At 39.0% G+C, this 25,180-nt stretch overlaps 1 protein-coding gene across 1 annotated transcript in view; it reads left to right on the forward strand.

Annotated features, from left to right (window-relative positions):
- Positions 1 to 25,180, forward strand: part of LOC120940588 (unconventional myosin-X-like) — a 287,319-nt gene that overhangs the window by 35,428 nt on the left and 226,711 nt on the right. The window contains exon 2 of the mRNA XM_040353535.1: positions 11,326 to 11,424. Within this exon, the coding sequence (XP_040209469.1) occupies positions 11,326 to 11,424 (99 nt within the window). The remainder of the gene's footprint in view (positions 1 to 11,325; positions 11,425 to 25,180) is intronic.

Genomic DNA, 25,180 nt, shown 5'->3' on the forward strand with positions numbered 1-25,180 from the left:
TGTACACCTGGAGTCATTTGAACAGGGTGCAGTATTTGAAAGAAGTGTTTTACAGTAAAATATTCTAAGACACAATCATCTGCAACTTTCCGAATAGTACATTTAATATGGAGCTTCTTGACTTTTTGTATTAAATAATTTCTCACAGAATTGATTGTTAAACAAATCAAAACATATGGGTCCTCCATAAAGTGCATCTTAAAGTGGAGTTCCACCCTGAAAAAAAAATTACAGAAAAATGCTGCAAAAAAATAATAATATATATATCTTTTTTTTATACTCACCTGAAATACCTGTTGCTATGCGGATGTTCCTAATCTGCCTCTTCCTTATCCACGGTGGGTCTTCTTCCGCATCCTTCTGGTGAATGGGGCACGCTGCCTTCTGGGAACTGTGTGTATTTCAGAGAGCAGCCGCAAATTCACAAAGTGGTGTGTGCCTTGCACATGCGCAGTAGGAAACGGGAAGTGAAGCCGCAAGCTACAATGCCTGTTTCCCTTACTGAGGATGGCGGCGCAGGACCTGCAATGATCCGGATTGGCATGGGGGGGGGGCCATCATCGCAGGCGCCTAGGACAGGTAAGTGTCCTTATTAAAAGTCATCAGTTACAGTGTTTGTAGCTGCTGACTTTAAAATAAAAAATAAAAAGGCGGGTGGACTCCCGCTTTAAAGTATCTGCAGTGTCCACAAGAATACCAGTTACTCAGCAGTTTAAAGTGGTAATAAACCCAAAAACAATGTAAAATTTGCAGTTTACCATTATTGCAGTGAATACATATTTTCCCTTTATTTCAGTATTTGTAGCTGCTGCCTTTTAATTTTTTTTTTTGGAGAGAGGGATTAGAACGCCTCTCAGTTTTTTTATTGTGGTCTGTGCCCCTCCGTTAAGGAGATTCACTATCTATTTGTCCTGTATACCAATATAAGTGAAAGTAAAGAAAATCCCAAATTTTGGGTTCTCCCCAGAAAAGTAATAGTGGGGGACACTGGTTCTGATGACCTGGGGGTTCTCAAGGGATTACCCTAATTTTCAGGTATTTCCTCTCACTTCCTTTCTGGCTATGGGACAGGAAGTGAAGGTAAATCTCTGCAATGAGACATAGTGAAAATAAAAACCGTCAGGGATTATAACCCTCCTTTACTCTATCCAAAATAAAAATAAAACAATGTGGCAATAGTTCTACTTCAAGCAGTGACAGTAACTGTTTTTTCTCCTTTTGGGGTAGAGGTTTTACATTATAGAATAAAATCTAATCATTGTAAGCACCCCTGTTAGTGAGAAATCTTAACACGTTAACTGGTACTTTTCACGGACAGTTGATATGTTAAATAAAGTAAAACAAATAACAGACTTACTGGCCAGATCAACAAGTGAAAATAAATTTTAAAAATGGTTCATTACCAAGCTGGATCTGTGGCTATAGACACACACAGTGCCTCCCTTACCTATGGTATAGCCCCCACAGGAGCAATATCCTGGTAGTCAAGGTTTGGAAGTTCTTCCCACCCAGAACTCTTCGAACCTCCAAATTTCCAGGTCCATACAATGGACTTATCAATCCAGAGAGTACTTGGGTGAGAAGCCCTGAGTACACAGCAATGATTCTAAAACAAAAGGAACCACAACTCATCTGGGGAATATACCTGCCATTCTGGACACATTCCTGGTGTCCTGTAGCCTACCTTGGGTGTCTTACAAACATTAAAAAAAAAAACTCTGTACACTCTCCTGCTCAGCTACTGTGCACAGCCCATGAGATCCTATGACTGGGAGCTAGTCAGAATCATCCCTCAACAACATGGATACCCCCGCCCATTCTGGGCAAAATCATCACCCCTAGCACCAAAGTCAAAAGTCTCTGAGTCATCTTCGACACCTACATGACAATGGATGCAGAAATAGGGTCAGTAGTCAGCGGATCGCATCATCTGCTGTGCCTACTACGCAGACTCATTCCCTTTATCTCAAAAGAAGACATAGCAGTCGTAGTTGGAACAATTATCAACTCCAGACTTGACTATGCAAATTCCCTTTATCTTGGACTCCCAAAGTTCCAAATCAAGCGTCTGCAAGTCGTTCAAAATACAGCCGCTCGACTTGTGACTGGGAAAAAACCTTGGTAATCAATCTCACCTTCACTGAGATCCCTTTCATTGGTTGCCAGTAAAAGACAGAATCACTTTCAAAGCACTCTGTCTTACGCATAAGTGTATTGTGGTAAATGCCCCCCAATATCTATGCGAAAAACTAAAAGCTCACAATCCCAATCGCGTTCTGCGATCCACCAACCAAAATCTACTCCAGATACCTAAAGCCAGATACAAGTCCAAAGGAGAACAAAGATTTGCGGTCCAAGGACCTAGACTATGGAATGCTCTACCAGACAGCATTCGGCTGGAGGAGAACCATTTAGCCTTCAGGAAATTGATCAAAACCCATCTCTTCTGAGGACAAAAAATAAAAAGCAATGGTCACCAAGCGCCCAGAGGCGATTCAGTTCGCATGTGCTGCGCTATATAAGTTTCTCACTCACTCAGAAGCCTTCCCCACTAAATGATCATTCTGACAGATAATCTCAGTAAGAATTCAATGTAACATTTTAAGCCAAAACAACAACAAATAAGTAACACAGTAGCTATCTTATCTCCTGTATTCCCTGTCAGACAGATTTGTGAGTGAGAGAGCTGCAGCTGACAGAGGAAAGTTTTTATTGTGTTCACAGGGCAGTTAACTCTTAATTAACCAGGACATGCTTTTTTTTTTTTTAATACTTAACCCTTTCATTTCAACCTGTATAATCACTATTTAACAGTTTCATCTCCTGTTCCATGTTTCTATATTAAATTATTTTCTGGATTTCTTTTATAAAGCACATATATACATTGTTATCTTTTAACAATGTATTAAAACTGTTAAAAATATGTGGTTAGGGTATATCTGTTGTATTTTAAATCAGTAAGAACCATACATTACTGATGCAGTGTAAGAAAAATTAAATGTATGCAAAAATAAATAAATACTTTATTTATTTTGTAAATAACATGCTTTGTACCAAAAATGTAATTACAATTTTGCAGGGAATAGAACAAGCAGCAGAATGAAATGTATATGTTTTCCTAACATTATTGGTACTTGTGTTCAAAATATTACCGATCAAACTTGAAAAAAATATATTTTTTCAGATTTTTACTCTTTTTCCCCTAAAATTCAAATACATAAAAACGATTCTCAGAGGACGTTAGAGCCACAAGAAAGCACAGTTTGTCCACCAAAACACAATATATGTAGCAATTCTTTATCATAAATAATTACAAAGTTATAGACTCATGATCAGACACATAGCAGACATATGAAATATGGTCTGGTCCACAGGGGGTAAACAGGTGTGAGAGCTGAAGTAGGTAGAACATTGTATCTTTCTGGTACAAATATTTCTATAACTTATTTTTAAAAATAACAAAGAAGCATCCAATCTGTCCATGCAGGGGCTTGGAATGACAGCATAAATTAGATTGAGGCTTCATGTATTGCCAAAAAAGTTTAAACAGTGGCATTGGTAATATTCAAGGAGCATGAACAACTTAGAAACAAGGTCCAGGAAGATTCGCAAGGATATCAATGTCAAGCCTGGACTAACATATTCCCTGAGAATGGTGCAGTATAAATTACGCACTCAAGAAGATCAAGGTATCCACAAACAAAAAGAGGAGGGGAACAACAACCCCAGGGAGGAAGAGGAAGAAAGTAAGGACAAAAGAAAATAAATTAGATGGGGGGGCCATCAGAAGAGAAAAAAGAGGGAGGAAGCGCAATGGGTATATGGACTCTGGATCATCAGGTTGGGTAGTCACAGGCATCCTATACTAACTGGAGGAAGTGAGAGGAAAGCATATTGAAGCCAAGATTCCAAAATCTTAAAAAAATCGTCGTGAGAGTCCTTGAGAATGCTAGACATCTATTCATTAAAATCATTATTCAGGCTCTAACGCCCCGAAAAGAAACCATAGGCTTTCTCAAGGCCTGGGAAATTGTCCTCTTCGCTGACAAAAATAAGAAAGTTGCCAACTTTTTCAGACCAGCATAGGTGCTCAGTATAAGACAGCGCAGCAGAGCTAATTTAGCATCCTTTCAAGTAGTCAGATGCAATAGAATGTGTAGAAGGCCCGAGACTCGGGAATAAAAGCCTATCAAATGTGGGAAAATCCACCATATATGTAAGACATCCTCCCAATGGTCACAGCCCTAGGAAACAGCGGTCACTAGAGCTAGGGTTGGCATGAGAAATATGGGCTGGGACCCAGTACCAACTTAGGAGCATGCTTCCTCTAAGGTGGCAGTGTAAAATTAGCATTTTGCTATGGAGGACCAGGCCTTACTCCAGTCTGTTAGGTCTATCTCGGACGCCAAGTCCTGTTCCCACTGAGAAATATATGAGAGAGAAGAAGGGGACGTTCTACTAATCAGGGATGCATTAAGGGTGGAAATAAGACCAGGCAAGCCCAGTGTGTGTAGGCATATGTGTTCAAAGGTTGTTTTCCAAAAGGGGTAGGTAGAGGTGCAACAGAGGGATGATATCCTGTAGTGGAGTTGGAGGTAACGGAAAAACTTTGATCAAGAGGTCTCATGCGCTTCTAGGAGAGACGCCGTATATCGTAACTTTCTGTACATTTTCTCACTCACTTGAGTTGATTTACTAAAGCTTAAGAATGCTAAATCTGGCACAGCTCTGCATAGAAACCAATCAGTTCCTTTTTTTTTGTCAAAACGTATTTGAACAAGCTGAAGTTAGAAGCCAATTGACTACCATGGACAGCTGCATTAGGTTTTGCACTCTCCAGCTTTAGTAAATCAACCCCACTGTGATATGTAGCTGTTCTTGTGATATCTTTGAACATTTCTGATCTATATGAGGAACGGAATTTACTAAGCTGCTATTTTGTATGCCTTTTCTAATTGTCTATTTTTGTACTCTATAAACCAAATCATTTTTTTTATAAATATTATGTGAATAACAAAAAAACATGATCTGCTGAAATGGAAAGAACTTTCAGTTTCCAATTCAAGATTACCTCTATTTTGCATTTACCTGTAACAACACAGTTGTGGTATCAGAAAGTTCTTGTGAGGACAGTGAAATCTTAATATTGTCACCAAATATACAGGAACTGCAACTGTTCAGTTTTTCCGGCAAAAAAGAATAGACCCATTCTATGAACACAAAGGCATCCCCATGCTGCATGTGAGAGCTTTAGCAGTCAGGTGTTAAAATAGCTACACTTTTTTGCACTTTGACATGAACTAACCTTGCTATGCCTTTTTTTTATTAGTTTAAACCTACAAAAACCTAGAACATCCATGAATAGTCTTGATTGTTGGCAATACATTTAGTCTATGAGACTATTTAATAGCAAAAACATGGGCTTTAGAACATTTTAAACCAAAAGGCAGATCTTGTAGGTGACTGAACTACTCTACCCAAAATAATGGCATAGTGGGTATGAGGGCCCCTTCGCACTATTGTGTGTGCATTAGACACACATCAACGCACGTTATCATGCATGCTGATGCATGGTACAACAACATGACATTTATGCTCTTTGTTGTGCATTGACATTCACTTTATATGCCACACCCATGAACATACTTGACCAATACAAATGCACCTACCTCTCTATGCTGGAAAGAAAATAAGCTGTTGCTTTTTTGGTAATCCATTGCACATTGAGGGCCTATTATAGTAAATTGGCATGCTCAACACAATGCATGTGACACACATAAGTGTGATGGGGCCCCTAGAGTAATATACATTCCTGGCTTATGGAAAATTGCATTTTGAAAGTGCCCAGTGAAAGATTGCTTTGCTCTGCTTTCTCATCGTAAAAGGAAACACCAAAGATAACGCTCAAAAATGTCTCCCAAAAGCATGTTGGCCATTAAACTGGGAGGAGTCCCTTAATATTTGTTGTTCCTTCTCTGGTCCTATAGAGATAATTTCTTAATTACTTTTTTAAATCAGTTAATATTTTATGTAGCTGGCAGAAATGCTTTGATATACTGTATGCTGTGATCATATATGTGTTTCAAATTGATAGCCTATAATAAGTTACGTTTCATGTATAGTTGCTATGTTTAAAATTATCCTCCAAGATAAATGTTATTGAAGCCATTGGCAGACCAGTTAGGAGCCTGCCAAGCCCTGTAGAAATGCAGCTGTCCACTCATAACTAAATTTGCCAAATCCCAGAGGCAGCTGTAAGTGTCAATTGTATCATTCTCTTTAAGGCTCATTCTTTTTAGGTTTTGTGTTGGCAGCTCTAGGTTTTTAAATGTACTCAATCCAACATATGCATTGCAGCTTTAACTGCCAGGTGTGTGACAATTCTTCATCACCTATTATGTCAAAATGTTGCACCCCATTTGAGAAAGTAAAGCTTTATTAAATACCATTTACAATGACATCCGTTTATTGTTAGCCTAGTGTTTCTGAGCCCTTAGGAACCATTGACAGGGTATGTAATTCAAAAAGCGTAAAAGCCAATTGTTTAACTTGTAATTCTGTAAAAGGAACTGCATTGGATAAAAATAACTCTATGAGTAGCTTTATATGATATTGATGGTATTATGTTGTGGTTTTAGAGATAGATTTAAAATTGTTGATTGTGTTGTGGGCCCTTTGTCCTTCACAAACTATTTCCTATATCCTCTTTTAATTTTCTGCTCCTCATATATTGGAATGTACTTGTTGATTCTCACTTCATCATATTATCCTATATAAACTTGTATTTGCTACCTATTAGTTTAATTGTTTTATGAATTCAGTTCAGTTGCATTATTTTTGATGGAATCCTAAACCATTACATTTATTTGTTAATGCAGTTAGTCTAAACAGTTGAATCTGACTTTTGGGAAAGAAAATGTTAAAACTGGGAGACAGCCAGGTATTCTACATGCACATTTATTGACAATGAACATGCCGATATGAAGAGAGGGCAGAGAGAGCAGGAGGCTTATGAGTCTCCTGCTGCTCCTACACTGTCCATTCAGCAGGCTGGTGGTGAACAGCACTGTACATCATAAGCTGGGAAATAAAAGAACTGCTGGGTGGTAGAGACTCTTTTGCAAACTCTTTCTCCTATAATTTTATTATTATTGTTTGTGTACACCCAGCACACATGGTTTAGTTCTGCTTTAACAGTAAGTGGCTGTGCTGTCTGACAAGCCCATGTAAATGAAAGAACTAAATTGAAGGAAATACTACTTGCAGGTAAAGCAGCTTCCTTAGTTTATATTCTTCTAAAAATAAGGAGGACATTAGACTCATTGTGATTTTGGCAAGCCATAGATGGTGCAAATTTCTTTCCTCCCAATGTATGGTCCAAATCTCATGCAGTTCCTGCTGCCTCAGCGGAGATTCGAACCATCTATGACCAGCCTTAAAGTGGAGGTTCACCCTATAAAAAATTCCTAACACTAAATCCAGCCCAGTCCTGCAATAAAATGACACTGGCCTTTTTTTTTCTTTGCCGTAGATAGCGTTAAGTTGTGGAATTCACCGCGGCTTCCGGGTAGGGAATCCCGCGGGAGTGGGCGTTCCTATTGTCATGCCAATTGATTGACATGCTAAAGGACGGCGCACACAGCGCGTCACGACTTCCCGAAAGAAGCTCAGGTCGGCTTGGCTCTATTCGGCGCCGGTGCGCCCGGAAGCCGCGGTAAATTCCACGACTTAACTCTATCTATGGCAAAGAGAAAAAAAAAGGTCAGTGTCATTTTATATGCAGGACTGAGCTGGATTTAGTGTTAGAAATTTTTTATAGGGTGAACCTCCACTTTAATGAAGCAGCAGGGACTGTTCACTTAGCAGAGTCAATGTTCAACCATGTGCAGGAACAATTTAGAAAAACTGGGTTTTTACTTTCATGTTATCAGATGCTGGGAGTGAACACAGCTCCACCTATAGTAAATCAACATCATTGTTTCTTGGATGATATACTCATAATTGACTTGTATTGTTTGGGATATAAAGAATGTTGTTACATTTTGGGACTCGTACAGACGAGGGGATCTCCGCTGGAAACGGTCAGCCGGACCGTTTCCAGCGGAGATTTCTCCTCCGGATTTTGATCCGATGGCTTGTACACACCATCGGATCAAAATCCGCCCGGAATACATCCGCGGTGACGTGTTGCGCCGTCGCCGCGACGAGGACGCGGCGACGTGCGCGACGCTGGAAGGTAAGTACTTCCACGCATGCGTCGAATCATTATGACGCATGCGAGGGAGGGGAGCGGACGGATTGATCCGGTGAGTCTGTACAGACGACCGGATCAATCCGCTGGACACGATTCAAGCGGATAGATTTCTTAGCATGCTAAGAAATTTCTATCTGCTTGAAATCGATCGGCCGGACGAATCTCCGTGGATAAATATCCGCTAGGCCGTACAGGCGATCAGATTTGTCCGCTGGAACTGATCCGCGGATCAATCCCAGCGGATAGATCCGGTCGTGTGTACGAGGCCTAACATGGCTTTGCTGTTTAGTCAGAATCTGAGTGAGTGTTGTGCTACAAACTCATTGAAATAGTAATATGCAATTAATATTGAGAGTAACTGGTGTATTTTTAGAAAAGGGTCCCAGTGACGCAAGTGACGAATAACATAAACATCTCTGATATATTTTTACAGAAGATATATATATTATTTACAGAGGATCTAGTTGCACCAGACCTTGCCCTTAATTATTATAATAGTCTAAGGTGGCCTTCACAAATAAGGTCCAACAATGCAGTCACTGTACCTCCGCAGGTACAGAATACCCACAGTTCACATATTTGGATGTGTTCATAATTATAATACTGATATTGAATTCCTTGTCCTGCCACTAGCTTTCTTGATTTTTAAATTGCAATAGAAATTTTTGACAGCCATTACAAATGGAAAATTAAATATATCAATAGTTTCATCAGACTACGGTTATTTTCCACGAATGCTTAAGTATTATGTAACAGCATATTAACAATATGACTTACGTCATTCAAAGTGAAATAGTTGCTTCTCCATTGTTTGGTAGCTTGTTTTATAATAGCAACACAAATACTGTATGTGTAATCACATTGTACTAATTTTCCCATGAGCATTTGCGCAGCACAGCAAAGCTCTCCAATGTAGGAGGCAATGGCAAAAGGAGGAAAAAGATCGGGTGTTGTTTATATTTTTTTTAAGTGAATTTAACATCGGTGTACCATTGTAATTTGCAGGCAAGAATTTCAAAATTATTTTATAGTTCCTTTTAACTTTTTTTTTCTTTTCACTGCTTGCAGACAGATTTTCTTTCAATCTTTTAACCGACAACTAACATTTTCACGTGAAGATCAGTAGTGTATCTAATCAAATATTCCTTCAATGAAAGACAAGCAGACCATGCACTTTAGATGGTAAACTAATGTTAGATAATAACCAAGCAGCTGCTACGGTTACTTTAAATATTTTGTCATAAGCAAAGTGCATCTTTGTTTGCAGATGGTTGACCCTATTTAATTTTGGGATGGAATTCCAATAGGTCTAAAAGCAGGTATCCTACCTTTTCTCCGTGTAAGCCGACATCAGACAACAAATAGAATGGGGGTTATTTACGAAAGGCAAATCCACTTTGCACTAGTAAGTGCAGTCGCTGTAGATCGCTGTAGATCTAAGAGGAAGCTTTGAAATTAGGGGAAGCTCTACTGATTTTATCATCCAATCATGTGCAAGCAAAAATAACTGTTTTTTATTTTCCTTGCATGTCCCATTCAGATCTAGAGCAACTGCACTTCCAAGTGCACTTTTTTTAATCTGAGGCCTCGTACACACGACCGAGGAACTCGTCGTAAATGAAACATCGTTTTCCTCGACGAGTTCCTTGTCAGGCTTGTGGAGGAACTCGACAAGCTTTCTTTGCGTACACACTGTCAAGATCAAATCTCCTCGTTCTCAAACGCGGTGACGTACAACACATACAACGGCAGGGGAAGTTTGATTCCACTGGCACAACTCTTGGGGCTGCTTTTGCTAATCTCATGTTACTGCGTGTTAAGTAAAAGTTTGGTAAGAGACGATTTGCACTTTTCAGACTGTTACAGCGTGACAAATGTGCTATCTCCATTACAAACGCTACTTTTACCGAAGGTGCGCTCCCGTCTCATACTTTATTCTGAGCATGCTTTCTTAGTATACACACAAACGTGTTTCTCATTGAAAACCAGCCCGATGAGGAACACGACGAGGAAATTGAGACTCCCGTCGAGGAAAAAGAGAACTTGTTCTCTTTTTTTCTCGTCGAGTTCCTCGACAGTTTTCTCGATGAAAAAAAAAACACGACCGTTTTCATTGGCAAAAAAGCTCTGCCACCAAGTTTCTTGATGGATTCTGTCAAGGAAAACGATTGTGTGTATGAGGCCTCATGATTAAATATCAAAAGAAAGCTCTAGTGCCCTAATTATCTGTGCAGATCTATCCTGTGAAGAAATGCCGCTGATCAGCTCTCCTCACCTCACACGCTGTCAGTGTGCGGAGAGGAATGCTAATAACCAGCGTGTTCTTGTCTTACATGAGATCAGCTGTGATTGGACACAGCTGATCACATTGGTAAAGAGCCATTGGCTGTTTACCAAGATCCTTTTTTAGGCTTTTTCCCCCTCTGTTTTCACCTGGTGATATGACCAGTAACACACTTCCTGTATTAGAGTGACACTACGCTGGATGAAGGAGCACAGAAATACCTTTGGACAGCAGCATTGTCAGTCTGGGGGGAGAGGAGTGTTAGATTCAATAGCAGATAACAAATTGAAGCCAAACTCCAGCTAACACGTTTTAAGCAGCAACAGTTTCTTTTTTCTTTTGGGATAAAGGTTTTTGGATTTAGATGCACTTTAATAATAGTGGCAGACTGTATCATACATATTCATTTTCTATTTTGTCAATAGTTCATAATAAATTTCACCTCTATATATTTTAGGTGGTAACATTTGTTTAAGTTAGGATCTATGTGGGACTTCTCTTATTATTTATGGTGACAATTTACCTGTACATCTGTAATGCCTCTTTTGTACCACAGATTAGAATTTCAATTTTTTTTTTAATTTACAACATTTTTCAGCACAATGAACTGCATAGTATTTGCTTTGGGGTTACCGACCCTCGTGGGAAATATGCGATGGAACCAGTCTCTTTTCAAATAATCTGATAAAGGAACATCCGTTTTTGTTTGTTTAATGTCTTGGCATATTGTAACAAAATATTTGTTTCTCTATTTTATAAGTTAATTGAATTCTTTTTTTCTCTCCAGGGAACACAAGTCTGGTTACGAGAAAATGGCCAGCACTACCCCAGTTACGTTCAGTCCTGCGCTGGGGGTGTTGTTGTATTTAAAACATATTATAATCAGGTAAGCACCTACACTAATCTTCATAGTTCCTAATGATGCATAATTCTACATCAATTTCAGCTTTTGCACAGCCTCACTGAATATGGATGTCATTTTACCATATTTGTTGGATTCACATCATTGCCTGTTGTAGTCTTTAGGAGACACCTACTAAAGGAGTGGAACATTTTCTCTTAACAAAGCGAATGTTCAATTAACTTAGCAAATTAGGTGAATTCATATTCACGTTGAATGCCCAAACATGTTCCAGATTAAAAAAATAGCAGCTCTTTCACTTAGGCTGGCCATACATTATACAATTTTCTGTACAATTTTCTTTAGATTTACATTCAACAATGTAATGCAAGGGCCTATCTAATTGGATACAATTGAAAGTGTTGTTTAGTTTTGACCCAATATTATATTGTTTTTGGTAAATCTAAAGGATAAATTGTACAAGAAAATTAAAGGAGTTGTAAAGGAAATTATTGTTTTCCCTAAATAGCTTACTTTACCTCAGTGCAGTCCTCCTTTACTTACCTCATCCTTCCATTTTGCTTTTAAACGTCCTTATTTCTTCTGAGAAATCCTCACTTCCTGTTCTTCTGTCTGTAACTCAACACCGTAATGCAAGTCTTTCTTCCTGGTGTGGAGAAAGCCTCTTGAGGGGGCGAGCAGGAGTGTCAGGATGCCCACTAACACACAGCTCCTTTCTCTATCTGCAAATTAGAGAGCGTCCTGACTATCCTGCTCGCCCTCTCCCCCCTCAAGAGGCTTTCTCCACACCAGGAAGAAAGCCTCGCATTACAGTGTTGAGTTACAGACAGAAGAACAGGAAGTGAGCATTTCTCAGAAGAAATAAGGACATTTAAAAGCAAAATCGAAGGATGAGGTAAGTGAAGGAAGATTGCACTAAGGTAAAGGAAGCTATTTAGGGAAAATTATTTTTTCCTTTACAACCTCTTTAAACATGCATGGCCAGCCTAAGCCAAGTGAACATTCACCTTGCAAAGTAAACATTTTTTACTTATTTTCTAAATCAACCCCGCTGCTTAGGAAAATTATACCTATACTAAATGTTGATCCAGAAATGTATACACACACATGTTCAGTGAAGCTTATGTTAACATTCAAAGATTGCACCATTCAGCATGATTCATTTACCTGCATAAACAGACAGTAACATTGTCACTAGCTGGGATATTTACATTAACGGGGACTGACATTTACATTAAGATAGTTGAACACACTTAACATTATTTACTACTTTCACACTGAATGCATCTGAACATGAGCTCAGGAAGAGAAACAGACCACTAAAGGTTAAACAGGACCCTATTGTGACTTTCCCTGCACTGTTTAGTATTGTTCTGCTTCTCTATTTAAAAGTTGGGCATTGATTATGGGGGATAGGCAGTGGGTTTAGATGCTATCCATTATGTACTGTAATATGTGTATATATATATAAACAGTTTAAACATAATATTAAATGTACACATTTTTCCAAGATTTTAAAAACAAGAAAATATCAAGGACACACCTCATATGAATAAATTATTTAACATTAAGTCCATTTGCTTATTTGTTCTGCATGGCATGCATTGTGATTGAGACAGGAGTCGTTATAGGCTTTGTCACCTTACATGCAGAGTTCAAGTCAAGTCATCAGATATAAAAAAAAAAAATATGGTAGATTTAAAAGACGATGATCCCGTTCCCTTCCATGGTTCTTCCCTTTCTGCTTTTTACTGAGTTGTACAGCCAATCGTACAAGTCTGTTAAATGATTGGTGATGATAACATGCTTATTCTTGTAGATTTCCTAGCTATCATGTACAAAAAGTGTTGCTGGATATGTCTCCTCTTTGTAAATGTATCAATACACCTAATTACACAGACCTATAGAGATCTTAGCAACTATTGTAGAGCTGCTTGCACATATTTACTTATTCCTTTCATGGTCTGCTTCATTTTTCTGGAAAGGCATGTCCTTTCATAAATACGCATAATAAGAATGCATTATGCCATCCATGAATTAACAAATCCTCATACAACCTCTTGGCAGCTGGAACTCTTCAGAAGGTAGACACAAATCTTTATGAAAGCTTAAAAAATTAATTTTAAAAACTGTATGAGGCAGTGTTTGAAAAAAAGAGAGAATTTATTCAGACACTCTAGAACTTCTTTTGATAATTTTGCGATTGTAGAATTACAGAGAGCAAAAATGGCTGTAATAGATTCCTGTCCATACGTTATAGGCCTTTGCATCATGTTACTTTTCTGTCATTTTAAATCAGACTTTTAATTCTGAGAATGTATATAAATTCTTTATGCAATTTTCATTGCTTTTAAAGTGTATCTAAACCTTTTTGTTGTTTGTATTTCATTGGGAAGATTTTTAATCACTTACTGGTTTAAAAAATGTGTTAAAAAATTTGTTACCGCAACAATTTTTAAATTGCTGATATGTACCTGCTGTACCATGTACTTGTATGAGAAAGTATCCTGTTCTCTTTGTACTGCTTCCTTTGTGGGAAATCCCTGGTGATCCTGCCAGTTCTATTAAAATCTGACCACACTAAGCAGGAGAGCATACTGTGTTCAGTTTTCTAGCTGTGCTGGGAACTCAGTGTACTCTCCTTCATTGATCAGACTTGTCCTGACATGCCCCGTTGCACAGCAATTCACTGGGAAGCTCAGTGGACTGCTGTTTCTCCTCCCCCAGTCCCTAGGCAGCCACATGCCAGTCATAGTGTGTTTCTCCTCCAGGGCAGCAGTGACAGTCTGCCACAGGTGCCAGTCCTCTACCTGATCCTCCTCCCCCTGTTACAGCAGTCTGTTTGCAGCTGGCTTGGCCCTCCACAAGAGTCCCAGCTTCTCATGATGCCCCCTGGGAAAATGAATTTTCCACCCCTGCTTATTGATGTGCTTTAAGTGCTTTTTTAATGCAGATACTATATACAAACCATCCAAATTAGGTAAACAATGTAACATATCATATGTGTCAATAAAAAGTAGAAGGAAATTCTACAATAAATTAACTTTACAATTCACCCTACCCATTGTTCCACATTGCCACACATTTATTTTTGCATAAATCACAATGTAAATACCCTTTTTCCCAAGATTTTACATGCAATCACATGATCTTAAAGCTCCGGTTCCTCGGTGGAAATGTACAGGCTGACAATAGAGCTTGTCAGAAAGGGAAGGAAAGGTATTTAAAGCGGAGGTCCACCCACCGCTTCAAAATTTAAAAGCCAGCAGCTTCAAATACTGCAGCTGCTGACTTTTAAAAAAAGGACACTTACCCATCCTGTAGTCCAGCAATGTCGGCACCTGCAGCTGATGTTTCCATCAGCTGTCGGGTGCATGCCGCTGACACTGTGGGTAAGGAAACCCGGAAGTGTAGCCTTATGGCTTTACGCCGGGAACCCTACTGCGCATGCGTGAGTCTCCGCTTCTCTCTCCTATTAGCCTATTATCTCCTATTAGGGGAAGGAGGAGGGAGCCAAGCGGTGATGTCTAGGTGGTGCTGGCTGGCAGAAGTGGGGATAGGATACCTGTGAAAGGTATCCTCTCCCCCCCCTGAAAGGTGCGAAAGGAAAGGAGTGAAAGTTCCACTTTTGGATGGAACTCTGCTTTAAGTTGCAAGTTATGAAAAAAATTCCTCCTTCCAAGCTCCAAGAGTAGTGTGTTTTTAAATCCTTTTCAGTTAAGTATCACAGAATGCACTCAGCTGTATTGTTTCAAGTGCACTTTAAGCCGATCAAAGGCAGGTTGAAAGCAATGGGGTATGGTTGTAACGGTGTCTCAGAAGCTACCATACCTAGTACCTACAATACATTTGGTGGTGGTAGCCTTGTGCTCTAGGATTTTTCCATCAGTATGAACTGTCCATCTGATTAAATAAAGTTTATTATGCAAAATACAGGAACTGTGGTAAGATAACTAGATTCAGTCTGCCAAAACACAAACAAACAAAAGCTTTGGTAAAAATACATGTTTCAAAAGGCCAGCAATCCCAAAGACAAGGCCAAAGTAATATTGGGGTGGCCCAAGATAAAAAAAATGTATGCCAGACAATGGCCCAGGAGCAATTAGTAGCTGTGACAGGCACTGAATGATCCCATTTTCTTTACACATCCTTTGGCATGTTAGGAAGATATAAAAGTGTGCAAGTTATCTAAGGATTTGTAAACATCTCTCCTCCTATCACTTTTGAGGAGACAGATTTCCGTTTTAGTTAACGTTAGTTAAAAGTAGAAGACGGTTCACACCAATTTGAAAGTTACGGCTCTATTTGTTTGGAAGTTGCCGATAACATTTAGAATAGAAATATAGAGAAACATTTATAAATTCCCTGGCTAGTTTTACTTTTTAACAGTCAATATATTTGTTCTTTGGCCTCTTCCTGACTTCCTTCTTGCCCAGTCTCTCACCAGCCCTGGTTTAATTCCTTTGACACTAAATGCAAATTATCACAATTACAGAAAATTGTTGATGTTTGTAATTAAATAGCCTGGGAATTTTTGGCCCTCATGATTTCTCCTAATACCATTTAGATAAATCACTACTTGTTTTAGTAAATCTGAACAATTTCTCATCTAATAGCTGCTGCACAGCTGTTATAAATCAAAGCCATATTACAGCATCTGCCAAAATAAGTCTACCTGACTTTCTGCTACAATAAAGTCTTTCATTCAGTAATATTTTGCCAGCAGAGGAGTTCTTTTTATAGACAGACCTAAACGCTAAAATTTCTGAATATAAATATAGCACATGAGTGCTGGAGTCAATAGGATACCCCAAAATGGTAATATAGTTTACACTGCCTGCAAGCAAGCTGAGACAGTTGTTAACTTCTGGCAAGTCTGGTTTACACTCATTTTTATACCAGTTAATGCTCCTTAGAAAAGTAGCTATGATTCACTACCGTATATAGTAAAATAATGGGGTATTATTCCATTCCATTGATTTACCAGCTCACATATGGCATGTTCTCTAATTTCTATGTGTTACATGATTTATAATTATTAATCATTACTAAGGCATTTAAAGCTAAACCTGGGGCAGATATAAAATACACGAATGAATGCAGTTGTATATTCATAAATACATTTAGGTAATAGCAGCTAGTGCAAGTACCTAAATTAGATTTTTTTCAGCCCCTTGTAATCCCTGTACAGCAGGGCTCAGGATGAGGAGGGAGAATCAGGTCAAGGTGCCAGTCAGTTGGGCTTGATGCCAATGTGCTGATAAATAACATGCTGGTAGGTAGACAAAGCAGAGCGAGTAAATGAATGACTTTACTACTCTGCTTATGTTCCATCACTGTCCAGTCAACAGGTGTGTGGGGTGGAGGTAATGATGACATCATTGTATTCCTTCTACAATCTACCTAGGGACTTTATAAACTTTGGGTTTGCCTGGGAACTTTACTGTTACTGTTTACTCAGTTAAAATGATTATGATTATGCTGGCTGTTATTATGTGATAATTGGGCAATTTTAGTCATATAAATTGCAGGAACCCAAACAGATTTCTCAGTACTAATCTCTTTGTAGTCAAGTGTGACTGGTAAACCCAGTTAGACAATACAGTCAACTTTACATTTATTTTGTTATTGCTAAAGTAGAACTATAGGCAAAACGTTTTTTTTTTTTCATTTTGGATAGGGTAAGGGAGGATTATAACCCCTGTGAGGTTTATTTTTGTCATCTTTTCCCTTCACTTCCTGTCCCATAGCCAAACAAGACGTGAGAGGAAATCCGTGCAAATTAAGGGAGTCTCTTGGGGACCCCCAGGTCATCAGAACTAGAGATTGCTCCTCTTACTTTTCTGGGGACAACCCAGCATTTTGGACCATCTTTTACTTTCACATTCAATGATAATGATAAACAGGACAAATAGAGATGGTGAATCTCCCTAATGGGGACATAGATAGCAATAAAAACTGGCGGGTTTTATAATCCCTATCCCCATTATCCAAAACTGCCTTTAGTTATACTTTAAACTTGTTAATGCCCTGCTGAATTAGGCCTGGCCTGTATGATCCGATCATTAAAGGGTCAGAAAGGGAAATAGAATCTGTCAGCTTGAATCAACTGACAGAAGCTCTGGAACTGATTACCTAGGTCCTCCAAATTTGCGTGGCTATTACAGGGAGGTATCATTCTTTCTGGCAAATTTTTTTTTATTTGTTTTGCTCATGTGACCACATTTTCCTGTTGGGATCCTGAAAAATTTAGTACACTACCCATATCAGCTATGGATGGACACAAATTGTTTAATAAACAACACACTTCAGTTTCCACCTATTACAGAAATATTACAGGCATATCCCACTTTTAAGAACACAATGAAGTTTATTTACTAAAGATGGAAAGTGCACAATCAGGCTCACTTTTGCATAGAAACCAATGAACTTCTAAGTTGTATTACCAAAGCTTAATTGAACAAGCTGGGGTAAGAAGCTCATTGGTTTCTATGCAGAAGTGAGCCTGATTTTGTACTTTCCAGCTTTAGTAAATAAACCTCATTGTGTACTTAAAAGTGGGGTATGCCTGTAGTTCTGGGTTGACAAAAATTGGCTAAAACATGTGCTGGCTGCATTCTTTGGCTGGCCATATATTATACAATTTTAATTTAGATTTACGAAACCATATAATATGAGGTCAAACCTAAATACTTTCAATTTGTATGCAATCAAGCAGGCCCTTGCACCACATTGTTTAAGGTAAATCTAAAGGAAATTAAACAAGAACATTGTATAACGTATTGCCAGCTTTACTTGTGGGAGTCTTAGGCTGGTGTCACACCTATGCATTTTTTTGTGCTTTTTGCATTTTGCAGATTTGCACTAAAGAACATTCTCCATAGGAAACCATGATAAATGGACTGTAGTGCAAATCTGCAAAATGCAAAAAGTGCTAAAACTGCATAGGTGTGAATCCAGCCTAATGGCACGATTTTCAGCCGTTCATTGTTTTGCATTAGACTTGGTTCACACCTATGCATTTTTGGCGCTTTTTGCAGAAACTCAATACTGTTCATTTACCATGGTTTCGTATGGGATACGTTCATGTCTATGCTTTTTTTCAGCCACTGTTTTTGGAAAGGGTCAGGGACATTTTAAATGCAAAACTGTGCCTTTTTTGCTTCATTGGTTCAATAGACTTCAATGGAGATGCTGCAGAAAAGCATGTAGTGCATCTTTCTGCAATTTTACCGCGATTTGGCCGAGATTTGCTTCTTACATTTTTTAGACTTCCCAACAACAAAGCAACAAAAAAAAGCATAAAAAACACAAACTGAAAATCGTGGCAAAATTGCATGTGCCAAAATGGACAGCAAAAAGCATTAAAGAAAAGACCAAAAGCAAACTGCATATGTGTGAATCAAACCTTTGAGCCAATTGCTATAATGAAGCACTCCAGGTTAACACCCCATCCATTATTATGAAAAAAATCTTAGAGCACATTTAGCCCATATTGGTACTGGGGGTAATGGGTACATAAGCATCTGGGGAATGCCTCAGCACATCAGCATCAAGCCAAAGCATAATTTTTGTGTTGCTTATTAAAAAATGAAAAATAATACTTTTTGATACCCAATAAAAATCAATCCATATATATTACAACTCTGGTATAAATGACTATAAAACAATGTGCATCTGAGCTAATTACATGTTTATTATGCTTGTATTTAAACATAGTAAACTATATTTGCATTTGCCTTTGAAAATGATGGAGTCCCATTGCCAATCTTGTGCACTATTTAGATGAGTGCATGCTCTTAGAAGAAAGAGCTCATTTTAACTATTCTCAAACACTCTGCCACATTGCTGAATAAAATCATGCATAGTGAATAAAAAGGTCACATTTCTAAATGTTTTGCGAAACACTCCTTAATTATCCTTTTTTAGGAAGTTCATCTTCTAGCAGCTGTGGAATAATGACAGAGAAAAACTAGGAATATTTTAAGCGATTAAAAATGTAGCAACAGCATAAATAGAGGATTTATTTATTTTATCAAAAGGAAAACAGATTTTATAATGAGAACATCTTTTTGACATTATATCCAAGTTCACATGTAACTTGCTTATACATTATCTTACTATGAATTGTTTTTTCCTAGAATGGTGCTTTGTCAGTATTGAAAACATCCCTGCCTGTCATTGCTGTTTTCCTGAATGCTAAGCATCTGTTGGGATCCCTTGTAAACAGAGACACTGGCAGATGCTGAATGGTCAAGATATATATACCCTGATAACAATACATTGCACAGCATATGCTACTCATGGCCAGACATTCATTTTTGTTGTCTCAAACATTATCCTTTCCGATCTTTGCTCTAAACCCAAGGTAGGATTTCAGGTTTCAGCCCTTTTGGTACAATAATCTGCACTATTCTTTCTTTGAAACATTATGGACTGCACTTTAGGAAAGGTGATCATGTGGGGTTAAAACAAGCAAGCACTGTGACAATTGTGTTGATTTACTAGAATGTTACCACACTGTAACATATTCTCGTTTGCTGTACTTTTTTATAATACTTGTTTTCTGTTGGCTAGTGATGACATTAGGCTAAGCAGCTATATAATATTGGACTGTTAGACTTTTCTTATTTTTCATGGACTATTTTTTTTATTGTCAGGTATTTAACCTGTAAGTTAAGTACAGTACATAAAATGTGTATGGGTTCAATACAAAGAATGTATATTAGTAGAATATATTCATAGGGGGTAGCATCCGAAAATAGAAACCATATACAAACACCCAACATCTCTAGGACTTTAAATATGTTCCCCTGAGAATATTCAAAGTTACAATACAAATTGTGCTTTTATTATACACAACATACTAAAATATCTTCAAACATATAAACCAATATGTGGTGCAGAACCTTCTTGTTCGCAATAACACATAGGTATAATAAAAGGCCACAAGAAACCCAACAATATCTAGTTCAGTGTGTGAGTTTTGCAGTGATTACGCTTCTTCAGGACTGAAAGATAAGCTATCCTGTGCAAATTGATAACAGATAATGGTTTATCTAAAAAAAAGAAATAACAACAAAAAATTAGGTATGTGACATACAAATTACAAAAACCCAAATGTGCAAAAATGTACTGTCCACCAATATCTAGTAGAAAGGAAGGTTGTGAGGGAAGTAAGAGAAAAGAGGGGGGGGGACAAAGCAAAATAAGGAGTGCTTTACTATTGCCTACAAACTAGGTAGATATGAATTGAAACAAATGAATAACCCCTCAACTGTACACTCAATATAAACTATGTCACAAAAGTAGACTTACTTCAAACTCCAATCCATATAAAGGGAGGTCACATCCCCAAGGTGAAATATATATATAGTAGAACGCAGATCCCAAACTAGACATATGGCCCAATATAATAATATTTTCAGATTGTCCAGGGCCACTGCAGATATTTACCACCCCCTACCCCCTTCCCCCCATCATACTCATACACAGTAGCTAGGCCACAGTAGGGGTCCCACCAAAAGACAGGTTACCCTTATTTTAGATGAGAGAGGACTGGAAGGGAAGTATAGTATATTATTATTACACAATTCTACATTGTACAGAGAATCCATAACAGGTTCCACCATGTCAAGGATCTGGAAAGAAGTCATACCACGAGGGCACTCTAATGTGCCACGCCTCTCCCTTCACCAATCAGCTGGTCATCCAGTGTACTGGATGAAACACTCATGCCTTGTACACACAACCATTTTTCTCGGCAGGAAAAAAACAACGTTTTTCCCAATGTGATTGCTCTCCAGCCTGATTTGCATACACACATTCATGCAAAGAATAAAACATCCGACCAAAGTGCGGTGACGTACAACACGTGCGACGGGACTATAAAGGGGAAGTTCCTTTCAAATGGCACCACCCTTTGGGCTGTGTTTGGGCTGCATACTTGATTCTGAGCCTGCGCGTTTCTTTTCCCCTCGGAAAAGCATACACACGACCGTTTTTCGCGACGAGAAAAAAACAGACGGGGAACACAACGAGAAAAAAGAGAGCTGGTTTCAATTTTTTTGCGGGCAGTTTTTTTGGAGAGAAAACTGCTAGGGAGCATACACACGACCGGTTTTCACGACCAATATAAAAAAATGGCAGTTTTCGCGTCATGAAAACCGGTCAAATCGGCAAAATCACACAGCGTTTAGGGGGGATACTTCAAACAATTGTCACCCAAACGCATGTTGTGCTTTTTGTGGGGCTTGCCATCCGATTTGGAATTGGGGGCGAAATCGCAGTGATTCTGTCTGCAGTACCAAATCGGCGAATGTGTGTATGGGGCCTAAAAAGCATGTGCAGCAGATGAGTTTCATAACTTTATGTCATGAAGACAGACAAGAGAACTGCCATTGCTAGTAATGGAATAGCCCTCTAAATAGTTCAAGGCCTCTGTGGAATGCACATTCATTTATGGCTGTGAAGAACAGAGCAAGGTCTCATCACACAGGTCAGGCAGTGCCGAGGAAGTCATTTAACCTTTGAACTGTCCTTGGATACAGTACATCACATTCAGAGTTGTAGCTGTAGTAAGCATCTATGACTACAGAAAATCCTTCTTGGGTAAGACTTACAAAGCAGCGTTTAAGGAGCATGGAATGGGCATGGGCATTTTTGGAGCAACAATTTTAAAAGACATTGGAATACTATTGTACTTTGTCAGTGCTCACTGCAGAAAGTTAACCAAAAACTCAATGAGCTACAGATGTCAAAAGCAGTCAAGATTCCAAAGGAAAAGGCTTGGGGGTCAGCGAAGACTGGATCTTTTGTGTATCTGCTTCGTGTTGTGCTGCTGTTGGCTGCAGGCTGACTTCTGAATTTATGAAGCTCAGTAATGACTTTTTTGCTTTTTTAACTTCTCTCACAGAAGGCAATAACAAATGTCGCTCGCTCTCGGAGTAATTATTTCATTGTTAAATATATACATTGAAATTTGAGTCTTGCCCAAAATAGAAATATTATGAGTTACGGAACAGTTGCACGGGCTAATCTACCACTTCTCCTGCTGACTTCATTTAGTCATTTGCAAAGCATCATAAACCACATTAACTGAAGGAAAGGTGGAAGTATGTCTCGCTGGTCCTAGCACTTTGGCAGCTAAATCCTTCAGGAGACACTACTGTCTGCAGCGGATAACTGGAAAATAATCCATACATATTAGAATGTGCAGCTGACCACAAGAATGTATACAATGTTAGTTATCACATATAATTCAGGATGTGTTTATTCTCAATTCAGTCTCAATTATGCAGGTCAAAATTGTTGACAGTTATTACAATAGAACCAATGACAAGTCAAAAAAGGGCCTTTATATAAAGGGTAGAACTCATCTACATATTATTTCTGTGCAAGGCAGTAGCTAAAGCCACAGAAGACCATGCAACTGCTTGGGCCCCAGAAGCATAGGGAGCCCAGAGCATTTAAAGTGGTTATAACCCCACTTGGTAATTCTCAGGCAATCTCCTGTTTTCAATAATGCCATGTCCCTGTGTATGTGCTTTATTAAAAAAAATGCAGTTCTATTCCTTATTTCAGCTCGGCGATCACATGACCACTCCCTCTCCCAATATGACAGCTACAGCAGGAGGGGCAGAGAATCCCCCGCTGATGTCAGGAACAGAACGGCCTTTTTTTAAATAAAGCACATAGTGTACACAGGGACAAAGCATTATCGAACACATGAGACTGCCTAAAAATGTCAGGCCTCGTACACACGGCCGAGGAACTCAACGTGCCAAACACATCGAGTTCCTCGGCCAGTTCAGCACTGAAGCCGCCGAGGAGCTCGGCGGGACGAGAGCTCCCATAGAACAACGAGGAAATAGAGAACATGTTCTCTATTTCCTCGTCGAGCTCCTCGTCGGCTTCCTCGGCCGAAAGTGTACACACGACCAGTTTCCTCGGCAGAATTCAGCCAGAAACTCGGTCGGACGCTGAATTCTGCCGAGGAAACTGGTCGTGTGTACGGGGCCTCACAGTTATTTCAGCAGCAGGAGGGAAGAAGCGGGCCCTGAGACAAAGCTGACAGGCAGAGGAGAGGAAGACAGAGGAGAGCTGCGGATAATGGAGGCATGTAAACTGATCACGATGTAAGGGTTCAGTAGCCATGATAAACCGTGGCCAGTTTACAGGGAGGAAGGGCAGAATCAGGCAAGATCAACCTGTATTTTATATGATTCAAAGGGCCAAATTACACAGCACAAGCACTGTGCTGTTATTCATACTTTAAAGGAACAGGATCAATTTCTGTTCTGGGTAACAAATACTTAAAACAGGTAGAATTGGCATTTAAAAGATATGTGTGTAGATAGATAGAGATTCGGAATTTATATATGATTGATATGAAATATATTTGCATTCTGTATCACTAATTAATTGTTTTGACATTGAAATTAAAATGACTCTGTCATTCACTGCAACAATTTAAATAGTTGTCCCCTGTAATAGAAAAGCTGTTATACATACACAAACATAGGAGTGATGGCAGAAAAAAAGAACAAGTGGTCCATTGAGTCTGCCCCTTTATTTTTTCATATATACTGTATTTATTTATTTTGTGGGAGTTTTTTTTTCAGTTACATTCTTTTTGTCTATATTTGTCCCAAGCATGTTTGAACCCACTATTGACTGACTCACTGCCTCTGCTGTAAGTCTTTTTCAAGCGTCAACTACACTTTTAGGGAAAAAAAAATACTTTCTAAAATTTGTTGTTTTCTTTCCTCCTGCAAGTTTGGGGTCGTGTCCCCATGTCCTCATGTTTTTGCTTCATATTGAAAATTCTGCCCTGCTGAACCTTATTCACCCCCTTTACATACTTTTAAGGTTTCAATAATGTCTCCCCTTAATCTCTGTGGTGGTCTCTTACCGTCCCTCCATACCAGCGCTGCAGCCTCCAACATAGTGTTCAGCATTGAACAGTTCCAACATTATCTGATGCTTGTGTCTACTACCATGCTCTGTGGTTTCATTCTCTGATCACTACAGGACTAAAGCTGGGTACATACTAACAAATTCTGTAGGAGGCATGATCCTTCAATATTCACATAGGCCCAGATTCACAAAGCACTTACGCCGACGTATAACAAGTTACGCCGACGTAAGTGCAAATGTGCGCCGTCGTATCTGTGCGCCAGACCCACAAACTAATATGCGCCTAAAAACAGGCTACACCCTGCCGACGTATCTTGCACACGCCGGCGTAGGGTGGGCGTACATTTAGGCTGGGAGCATGGTGCCGCTCCCATTGATTAGCCATTCAAACATGCAAATGAGGGAAATACTGCGATTCACGAACGTGCGTGTGCCCAGCGCATGGTACGCGAGATGTGCGTAAGTTGTACTTCCGGCGTAAAGTTATTCCCCATAAAGGAGGTGCAACCCAGCAACAGACATGTTTGCTCTACGGCGGCGTAATGTGCACCTTGCTTTTTGTGAATCTGGGCCATAGTGTGTACACGACTTTTCACATCCGATTCAGACTTTGTATTGTAAATTTTGTATAAAAAATCAGATGTGAAAGACTGTGCGTGACCAGAAACAAAAAAACAACAATAAAAAAAAAAAAACCTTTGTCATACGAGAATTTTCGTACACTACTTCCCTCTTAGTTCCATCTTGCTGTGAAACATGGAGGAAAACTGGCCGATTGTTCGCTCAATTTTCTCATAGTGTGTACCCAGCTTTAGCAATGTTCTAAAAGTCATAGAATAGGTTCCACAGTGTAAACGATTTT

Source organism: Rana temporaria, chromosome 5, assembly GCF_905171775.1.
Source record: "Rana temporaria chromosome 5, aRanTem1.1, whole genome shotgun sequence".
NCBI classification, from domain to species: domain Eukaryota; kingdom Metazoa; phylum Chordata; class Amphibia; order Anura; family Ranidae; genus Rana; species Rana temporaria.